Source organism: Lathamus discolor, chromosome 12 (genome assembly GCF_037157495.1).
Source record: "Lathamus discolor isolate bLatDis1 chromosome 12, bLatDis1.hap1, whole genome shotgun sequence".
In the NCBI taxonomy this organism is placed as follows: Eukaryota; Metazoa; Chordata; class Aves; order Psittaciformes; family Psittacidae; genus Lathamus; species Lathamus discolor.
The window spans coordinates 14,491,299-14,500,581 of NC_088895.1; the positions used below are offsets into that span (position 1 = coordinate 14,491,299).

General features: G+C 63.9%; 2 protein-coding genes and 1 long non-coding RNA gene across 5 annotated transcripts; 2 read left to right on the top strand and 1 right to left on the bottom strand.

Annotated features, from left to right (window-relative positions):
* Nucleotides 1-2: 2 nt before the first annotated feature.
* Nucleotides 3-1,956, top strand: LOC136021024 (uncharacterized). 3 transcript variants are annotated; one of them, XR_010615639.1, is made up of 3 exons: nucleotides 30-514; nucleotides 736-1,635; nucleotides 1,740-1,956. It is a non-coding gene; the product is annotated as an uncharacterized LOC136021024 (long non-coding RNA). The 3 variants fall into 3 exon arrangements; XR_010615638.1 differs by having other exon boundaries at nucleotides 32-848; nucleotides 1,019-1,635; XR_010615637.1 differs by having other exon boundaries at nucleotides 3-1,635.
* Nucleotides 248-3,928, bottom strand: CRYBB1 (crystallin beta B1). The gene is made up of 6 exons (XM_065692780.1): nucleotides 3,846-3,928; nucleotides 3,115-3,271; nucleotides 2,416-2,534; nucleotides 932-1,064; nucleotides 697-839; nucleotides 248-557 (listed from the first exon to the last, which is right to left on the bottom strand). Exons 2-6 carry the CDS (start codon nucleotides 3,250-3,252, stop codon nucleotides 377-379), a joined length of 714 nt encoding a protein of 237 aa, XP_065548852.1. The 5' UTR covers nucleotides 3,253-3,271; nucleotides 3,846-3,928; the 3' UTR covers nucleotides 248-376.
* Nucleotides 3,929-6,995: 3,067 nt separating this feature from the next.
* Nucleotides 6,996-8,225, top strand: CRYBA4 (crystallin beta A4). The gene is made up of 5 exons (XM_065692648.1): nucleotides 6,996-7,034; nucleotides 7,159-7,277; nucleotides 7,470-7,611; nucleotides 7,709-7,851; nucleotides 8,078-8,225. Exons 1-5 carry the CDS (start codon nucleotides 6,996-6,998, stop codon nucleotides 8,223-8,225), a joined length of 591 nt encoding a protein of 196 aa, XP_065548720.1.
* Nucleotides 8,226-9,283: the final 1,058 nt, after the last annotated feature.

Genomic DNA, 9,283 nt, shown 5'->3' on the forward strand with positions numbered 1-9,283 from the left:
GGAGCGCGCGCGCGCGGGGGCGCGGAGCCGCGGACGGTAACGGGGGGGGGGGGGGGGGCTCGGGGAGGAGGAGCCCGCTGAGCCGGGCCGGCTCCGATGCACCGGTTACCGCGGGTGGCCGCCGGCAGCGCCGGTGCGCAGCAGCGCCCCCGCGATCCCGCCGCTCCCGGGACCCCCGTCACGCCCTTCCCGAGTGCGCTCCCTGCCTGGGAGCCGGTCCCCGGCGGAACCGCCCCGTCCCCCGGTGTCACCGGCCCCGGCAGCTCGAGTCTTCTGGGGTTTTTAATTGCCTCACAAGGCCAAGGGCATCCCGGGAGTGTGCCGTGTACAGGGAAGGAAGGCGCCGCGCCGGGAGCCGGCGGTGCCCGCGGCCCGCTCAGTCGGAGGGCACATCGGGGGTGACGAAGGTGCCCTTCTGGTCCCACTGCATGTCCCGGATGCGGCGGATGGACTGGATCTGCGGCTGGAAGGCCGACCACTCGTTCCAGTGCCGGAAGTCTCCGGTCTCAAACAGGTACTGGTAGCCTCGGTACCCGGGGTACTGGTACCCGACCCAGCTGCAGGGAGAGCACACGGAGCAGCCCTGAGCCCCCGCTGCCACCCGGGTGATGGCTCCACCACCAAAGGCTGCCTGGGCGCCCGGTGCTCGGGATCAGGGCCGGGAGCACGGGGGGGAGCTGCCAGGAGCCCACTTACGTTCCACTGGGCACCTGCACGCTGCCCACGCGGTCGCAGAAGCCGTAAGCCCAGAGGCTGGGCACGTCGTCCTCCTGGATCTCCATCTTGTTGCCCTTGAAGTCAGCAGACTCGTACAGGGAGATTTTGTGGTCCTCGGCCTCCTGCGGAAGGCAAGAAGCGGGCGCTGGGTCGTGCAGTGCGGCACGGAGCAGCGCGGGTCCCCGCTGGGTGCTTCTGCTCCCGCCCCACTCACCATTTTGATGGGGCGCATGGACATGAAGCAGTCGCTCCGGTAGCTGCTGGACCAGGTGTCCCAGCGAGGGTATTCCCCCTTCTCCAGGATGAACATCTCCCCGCGCATGTTGGCCTGCTCATAGGCCACCCATCTGGGGACGTGGGGAGGAGAAGACCGTGGGTCAGATGCACCAGCAGCTCTGCTCCTGCTCAGCCCGAGGGGTGCCAGAGCCGGGCTCCCAGCACCCAGAGAGACCGCGGGTGTCGGGACTGGTCCCACCACCCTGCTCCCTCCTTTATGGTGCTGGCGGTGCTGAGCAGGCAGGCTCTCACTGGTGCACACATGCAAGGCTGGCAGCAGCCACCAACACGCCCATGGTGCCGCCCTTGTTCATCCCTGGAAGCTGCTGTGAGCCCTGCACGCTGCTCACCACAGACTGGTCCTTGCGGTACCACTTTGCTTTCCCTGTTGCCCCAGGGAGCCCAGGCTGTGCCACCCTGGCACGCTCGCATGCTTGGCTGCAGAGCCGCAGCCAGCTCTGGCACTCGTCCCAGGATGCGGGCGCTAGGGCCTTTTTCCGCTGCAATATCACCTCTTTAGCAGGGCCATGAGGTGCTGCTGTGCTGTGAAGGGCACGAACACAGGGCTCCAAAAGCCATGGCACCAGAACAGCCCTGCGTCCCCCTTGGAGGCGGTTGTACCTGTTCTGCAGGCACCAGCAGGTATTTTCCTAACAGCAGGAGCCGTGCTCAGGTGCCACAGGCAGCACAACCACACACTGACCTCTGAGGCTCAGCTTGGTTGAGTCTGCTTTCCTTTCCCCAAGTAAATCTGTGGGCACAGCCTCACCACTGACTCTCAAGGACACTCTGAGGACCCCAGTGACACACGAGTGCTCTGTTCCCCGAGTTTCACCCTCTCCACACTGAGTGCAGCTGCCTGCCCATCACACCCGAGCTCCTTCGGGGCTGCTCCATCGCCTCTTTCTTTCAAGAAGAGTTGGATGGTCTGGCTTCTCAATAAAGAACTTGTTGCTGGTGCTACTTGGTGTCATTCAAGGTGGTCACAGGTCACCTTGCCCAGTGCGTGAGGGCAGGCTGTGTCCCATGCATCCTCCCCATAGCACTGGCTGCCCTGCCACTGCTGTGCTGCCTTCCTGGGCACGGTGCTTCCCTGGCCTTGGCCACCACCCTGGTCCAGGGCATCCGCATCATTTCACCCTGGCTTCGCTAAAATCTGCAGTCACATTTCATGGTCAGTTTGAGATAGCAGATCTAAGGGACGCCTGTCCTTGGCCTCTGCCTTTGCCTCTAGTGCCCTTTGCTTTGCAAATGGCCCTGGCATCCTCCCCATGCCCATGCCATCCTGCACCCCTCAAAGGATACCCGAAGGAAATGCCCCCGCACATCGTGCTGTGCATGGGGCTGCTCCCCAGGACCACGTCCCCACCTGCCCAGGGCATCCCCATGGCCACGGTCCCCCCCATGGCCAGGGTCACTCACGGTCCAGAGGTGACGATGACACTGCGCACCCGGTCGAAGCCGCGGTCGGCCAGGTTCATGCACTCGGTGGTGAACTCCATCTGCCTGCCCTGGAAGTTCTCCTGCTCGAAGACGATGATCTGGGGCAGAGGGGAAGGGTTGGATGGGGACGGGCAGGGCAGGGCAGGGCAGTGCTGCATGTCCCTGCATGGACCCTGCCCACATCAGCCCCAGCTGCACTGGGAAGGAGCTGCTTCTCCAGGAGCTGCATCCGTGCCACGGGCTCTGCTGCCTGGCACTTGCAATGTCCCCAGAGCCCTTGCATGGCTCGTCCCCTGCCCTGCTGCAGCACCTTGGTGACACGCTGCCCTGGCATCACCCTGGTGGTTTGATGCTGGCCCTGTCACTCACAGCCTCCTTCCCCAGCATCTGGAGCAGCTCTGGGCCCCTGCATGGAGGGAGGTGACCAGAGGCACCCCTAATGTTAGACTTGGGGGGAGCATTTCCAAAGCCTGTGGACCCCAAGGAGCCATCCCAGTCAAGAGCTACCCAGAGCATCCCTCCTGCAGCAGCCCCACAAGCTGCTCCCCTCCTGCTTTCAGAGCAGGATCCTTCCCGCTGGGACACCAGAGATCTCCTTCTGCCCAAGCACCCCAAAGATGCTGCCACCACCCCTCACCCCCGGCTGTGTCCCCACGCGTGGGGAGCAGCAGGGCTTACCCTGAAGGGTTCTGTGGAGGGCTCCTCGCCCTTGCTGTTAGCGATGGGAGCAGGGTCGAGGGATGGAGCTGGAGCAGGAGCTGCCTTCTCCTCCTCTGCAGCCTGGCTGGGAGCAGCGGGTTTTGTGGTCTCAGACATTGCGGTGTTGGGCTCAAGTCTGCGACAGGGAGGGCACCAGGCAGAGGTGCCAGCAGCAGGTTAGAGGGGAGGCACGGATGTGGGCACCCACCACCCCTGCCCTCGGGTCAGTCACATTGGGATGGGGGGCTCAGCAATGGGGTGGGAACTGGGGCAAGGACGGGAGCTGCTGGGGGTTCTTCTGCAGGCCCAAGCAGTGGCTCTGCCTTCGCCAGGAGGATGTTGGGAGGTGCTGGGTGTCCACACTCTCCGCATGCTCTGAGCATGGTCCCACCGCTGCAGGGATGCCCAGGACCAGTCAGTCCCTGCCCTCAATGGCCAGGCTGGGTGCTGGTACCATCCTAAACAGGGGGTGTCAGGGACCCTGACTGGGACACGGGGGGGTAGGAAGGTAGGAGAGGGTTGCTGAGCCCCCCAGTAGTCACCCAGTAGCAGGCGGGGGTCACCAGTGGTGCTGGGATAGGGAAGGGCAGTGGGATGCTGAGCCTCGGATGCTCCCAAGCGTGATGACCACAGCAATGGCCGTGGCTGAGCCCCTGCCTTTCCCTCTCCCCGCCTCGGGTCCGGCTGCAGCCCGGTGACTGTTCTCTTACCTGGGCAGCTGCTGGTTCTTGTTGGAGTGAGCGGGCTGTGTTTTGGGGCGCAGCGAGGCCCCCACTTTATAGCCTGGCAAGGGCAGACCCCGGGCGGGCGCACAAAGGAACTGCCAGCTCATCAGTGTCTGCGCGCCCGCCCAGTCATCACATCCTGCAAAGCGCTGGGCGAGCTGGAAGCCTCTCCCCGGCCCCGTGCCCAGTCGCTGAACCCAGCACTTTCCTTTGTGCCCGTGGCACAACAGAAGACCTGACCCTGCCACTTTGTGCCTCACGTGTGGCCGCCCCGGCAGGGCATATATAGCCCCGGAGCAGCCCGGCACGCCACCCTCCCTGCCGCTGCACCCACACGGGCACCCAGCTCTGGTGCTGCTGCAGCCGGGAGGGTGCATCAGCCCCGTGCCTGTGTGGTGCCCACTCTGACAGCCACACTGTGCCTGTCTCTCCCCTCCAAATGCTCAATCTCTCTGAACATCGCCCCGTACCCGCAGATGGCCGATGCATGCCCTAAAGATGCCAGGACACAACTGAAGTGCTTTGAGGCGCTTCAAGAGTTGGTTTGGGTTTTTCCCAAATGATGTGTAATTGAAGCTGACACTTTCCAAACCATCCCCATCCCTCAAAGCAATGTTCTCTGTGGAGGATGTTCCCTGGCGTGGATGTTGGCTGGTTATCCCGTTTCATTCTCTCCCATGCCCAGTTCTGCCATCACTGCACTGTGTGGTACCAAACCCCGGGCAGGTGTCGCTGCCTCGGTGCTGTCTCAGTGGCAGAGGGGCCATGGGGAGTCCGGCTGGGGACACACCGAGCACTGTCCCTGCAGGAGCACTCCTCCTGCACCCCACATCAGGGGACTCCTTGGGGGGACCTTCCCCCAGCCCCCAGTGAGCCTCCGGCCGCTGCTCTCCCTCTTCGCTGCTGTGATCCTGTGCATCGGGTAAACACCCACATGCTTGTTTCCTCCCGGTCCATTCCAACACCCGCAGCCTCCCTCAGCGCCAGCACTCAGGCTGCCTCTTCACCACCGGCAGCAGCAAAACACCCAGGTCTGTGTATCCAGAAAGCTCCGAGCCCTCAGTTTCGCCATCATCTTTCACTCCCCTCACGTGCCAACCACCAGGATCCCGCTGCACCCCCTGAGCCATTGTCCAGGATCCTGAACCAAAAGCTTTCACCGATCCCTTCTTTCCTCATGGCTTTAGGGGGCTGTGCCCTCGGTGGGTGCTGCTGCCCCTATTTCCCTGCTCCCATGGCTGCCCCGTGCTGCTTTGGCTGCTCCTCTGAGGACTGGGCAGCCAGGGATTGGCCCTGTGGCGGTGCTGTGGAGGGGCTGACAGCAGGGATCTGTCCTTGTCAGCCCCCCTGGACACAAAAATCTCTGCCTTCCCCACTGAGCATCCCTGCCCTGGGCTTTGGAAAACCTTTGTGCCCTCCCATCCTGCGTCGTTCCCTCGCTGCACTGTCCCCTCCTGCACTGTCCCACCCTGGCACGGAGGAACACATGGGAGGTGCAGCTCAAACCCAGGGACGAGCTGCCCCAGCCTCACTGCACGGCTGGAGCTGACACAGCTCAGCCCCAAGGCACTGGCACGGGTTCCTGCCCAGCACAAGGAGTTTGTTCTGCCCTGATGAGTCCTGCTGCATGCACACCTCCTGCTGCTGCATCACTGCATGCACACCTCCTGCTGCGGCATCACTTGCCCGGCGCTGAGCAGCACCACAGGGACACCAGCCACAGCCCGGGCTCCCCACAACCACATCACTGCAGTGAGCTGCAGTCTCTGCACTGACGACCAGGCTGGGGTCAGCTGGGGCCACAGCAATCAGCCTGTGCCTAACGCACATTTGCTGGGGGTGCAGATGTTGGGGACAGCCCCACTGCAGCCGGTTGCATGTGAGCCTGCAGTGCCGGGGCTGCCGGGGCTGGAGGGAGGATGCGCCAGCTCAGCCGCCCCACAGATCCCTGGCAAACACTGTCCCAAAACACAGCCCTACCTGGCAACACGGGAATTTCCACCAAGCCCAGCAGCCTCCTTTCACTGCTGCCCCATTGCTGCCCTGCCTGTGGGTGCCTCTGCAGGGTGCCAGCCCCTGAAGCCCTGCAGGAACCCATCACGACCCCAGGATGATTTGAGGGCGGTCACCAGGAGCAAAGCTTGAAGGTATTTAGGTACCCAAAACAAGGCTGAGGCAGGATTTTTCCAGGTCCCTGTGCAGAGGCAGGAGGAGGCTGCAGCACTTCGCAAGTCCTGATCTGCACTGCAGCCCCCCCGGTGCCTTTGCAAACCTGCCCCTTCCTCTCCTGTGCCCCATGCCCCCACTCACTATGATGCTCTATGGTTGCTGTGCTCAACCTGCAGAAGAGCTGGCCCTGCTTTCACAGAGAGCTGCTCTGCCATAGCAGACGGAGCTGGAGATGCAGCTTTCCCCCTGCTTCCCAGCAATGCAGGTGAGGAAACCTCCCTCCCAGACAGGGCATGGGCAGAGTCCGTGGTCCATGGGGTCAGGGCAGCAGGAGCTCTGGCGTCCCAGCTCATCAGCATCGCTGCAGCATCGCCTTTGTTCTGCCCGGTCCCTCCTCCCACCATGTGCTGAGTTAGGGGTTTCCATAATGCTCCCCTGGGCTCTGATCTAGCTGCAGGCTATATAAACCCGGCGAGGCCGCTGGACATGTCACCCCCCGGGCACCAGCGCATCAAACAGGTAAGCACAGGAGCCTGGAGGCATCACATGGATGGGGAGGATCTGGGCACCGGGGCTGGGTCCTGTGGCCAGGATGGGAAACAAGGAGATGGGAAACAGCTGGGGATGGGCTGTGGCACTGCTCTGCTTTCATATGTGTCTGCACTGGGGATGGTGGTGGGGGACCAGGGGACATCGCTGGCCATGGCAGGGAGCTGCTACTCAGTACGGACATGCAGCAACCCCTGCAGTGCTCCTGGCTCTGCTGGATCTGCTGGATCACCGGAATCTACTGCACAGGGATCGGCCTGGACAGATCCCTGGGGGCAGGGAGCAGGAGTCTGCCCTGTCCCGTCCCAGGGAGCAGGAGTGTCCCTGGGCATGGGCAGTGTGCTCACACTGCTGCAGTGATGGAGCATGCAGGGTCTGCGCAGGCTTTAATGGTCCCATTCCCCTGGCAGAGCCACCATGACCCACCACAGCAGGAGCTCCTCTGGACTATGGAAGGTATGGGAGCATCAGCAGGACTGGTGGCACCTCCTGAACCCCATAAACCCCTGTGCACGGGGCTGCAGCGTCTGCCTGGGACGTCTGCACCACAGAGCCCCCTGACTCCCTCCATCCTCCCCAGATCGTGGTGTGGGACGAGGATTCCTTCCAGGGCAAGAAGCACGAGTTCACCACCGACTGCTACAGCACCGCGGAGCACGGCTTCAGCACCGTCCGCTCCTGCAAGATCGAGAGCGGGGCGTGAGTGGGGACTGGGGGGGACGGACCCCGTGGTCTGGTGGAGAGGAGTGGAGGATGGAGGTCTCCAGGGTCTTTTGCCCCCCAAGCCATGGGGCTGTCTCCTCCAGGCAATGACCACATCCCTGTGGGGTGCTCTGGGTGTGAGCGGGGTGGTGGGTGCTGCGGGGGTTTCACCTCTCTCCTGCCCCACAGATGGGCCGGCTTTGAGCACTGTGGCTTCCAGGGGCAGCAGTTCGTGCTGGAGCGCGGGGAGTACCCATGCTGGGAGGCGTGGAGCGGCAGCAACGCCTACCACGTGGAGAGGATGTGCTCCTTCCGCCCCATCGCCTGCGCCGTGAGTGCCCCCATCCCGGCTCCCCACTGCCGGGCTGGTCCTGGAGCCCATCACCGGCCGGGGTCAGGCACCAACACCGTGCCCCTCTCGGTGCCAGGACCACGGGCGCAGCAGGCTCATGCTCTTTGAGGAGGAGAACTTCCAGGGCAAGCGGGGGGAGCTGAGCGATGACTGCCCCTCGCTGCCCGCCCTGGGCTGGGATGGCAGCGCTGTGGGCTCCTTCTTTGTCCGCTCCGGCGCGTGAGTACCCAGTGGCTTGCACCCTGGCAGTGAACAAGGTGTTGGACAGGGCTTGGAGCAAGCTGCTCCAGTGGAAGGTATCCCTGCCCATGGTAGTGGTTGGAACTGGATGAGCTTTAAAGTCCCTTCCAACACAAACCAGGCTGGGGTTCTATGGCACACACTGGAGCTGAGGATGCTCTGGTGCCTCCTGCCCGTGCTGATCGCCGCTCTCTGCCTGCCGCAGGTGGGTCTGCTCGCAGTTCCCAGGGTACCGTGGCTTCCAGTACCTGCTGGAGAGCGACAGCCATGCCGGCGAGTACAAGCACGTGCGGGAGTGGGGCTCCCATGCACAGACAGGACAGGTCCAGTCCATCCGCAGGGTCCAGCAGTGACCACCGGAGCCACCGTGACACCAAGCGCACACCCTGGGCACTGTGTCGACCATGGGGCAGCAGGGGCAAAACTCAATAAAGACTCAGTTGTCCAAGGCGCTGGCAATGGGGAAGGGGTGCAGGGGGTGTATGGCTGGGGGTGATGCTGTGCCTGAGGACAGAGCAGGGGCCCTGCAGGGACTGTGTTCTGGGGTGGGGGGGACAACCATCCTTTTCTGCCCCTGCAGCCAGCACAGGCATCCACATGTCCCATTGCAGGCAGGAGAAGCCCTTGCCCAGCTTACATCTGGAGATGCAGTGAGGTGCAATGGCCTGATCTTGGCCCCTCGTGACCCCACACAGTGGTCAGCCTGGCTGCTGTACCCACACAACCTCAGGGGCCCCGCAGAACCCATCCTGGTGCAACCATGCACACCCCTGCACGCACACCAGTTTGCAGCACCCACCAGCCCTGCAGCACCTCCCATGCCCAGGGCAGAGGCAGGCAAGCAGCTCTGCCTGCAGTGATGCAGAGGGACAGGCCAGCACGCAGCCAGGAGAGCAACGTGTGAGCCCAGCACCTGCAGAGGATGGAGGCAGGAGGATGGAGGATGAAGAGTGGAGGATGGAGGGAGGATGGAGGAGAGAGGATGGAGGATGCAGGAGGGGGGGATGAAGGGTGGAGGAGGGGGATGGAGGAGGGGGATGGAGGTGGGGTTTCCGGGCCGGCTCCTCCGGGGCGCTCCCGCACACAGACGCTGCGCAGCGGCCGGAGCGAGCGGGACGCGGCGGCCCGAACCCCCCGCCCTGGAAGCCAGGTAGGGCCGCGCCGGGATTCCTCCGGTGCTTTCCAGGTGGGATCTGGGGTGCGGGGGGTGCAGGCGGAGCCGCCGGTGCCGCGGGCATCGCCGCGCGACCGCGCTCGGTCCAAGGAAATCGCTTTATCCCCTCCCCTCGCTGTTCTAATTCCCTGGGTAACAGCAGGTCCCACGCGAAGGCTCCGTCGGACAGAGCCCCACGGGCACCGTGCCCGGGCAGGGTCAGCGGCGCATCCGCAGCGTGGTCCCGGCCGGCGGGAT

Bases quoted from the DNA above. Each gene is read 5' to 3' on its own strand.
- CRYBA4 (XM_065692648.1), top strand. From the start codon at position 6,996: ATGACCCACCACAGCAGGAGCTCCTCTGGACTATGGAAG. The intron at 7,278-7,469 runs GTGAGTGGGGAC...CCTGCCCCACAG, and splicing joins TGCAAGATCGAGAGCGGGGC to ATGGGCCGGCTTTGAGCACT. The intron at 7,852-8,077 runs GTGAGTACCCAG...TGCCTGCCGCAG, and splicing joins TTCTTTGTCCGCTCCGGCGC to GTGGGTCTGCTCGCAGTTCC.
- CRYBB1 (XM_065692780.1), bottom strand. From the start codon at position 3,252: ATGTCTGAGACCACAAAACCCGCTGCTCCCAGCCAGGCTGCAGAGGAG. The intron at 1,065-2,415 runs GTGAGTGACCCT...CCACGTCCCCAG, and splicing joins GTCATCGTCACCTCTGGACC to ATGGGTGGCCTATGAGCAGG. The intron at 558-696 runs GTAAGTGGGCTC...CTCTCCCTGCAG, and splicing joins GTGCAGGTGCCCAGTGGAAC to CTGGGTCGGGTACCAGTACC.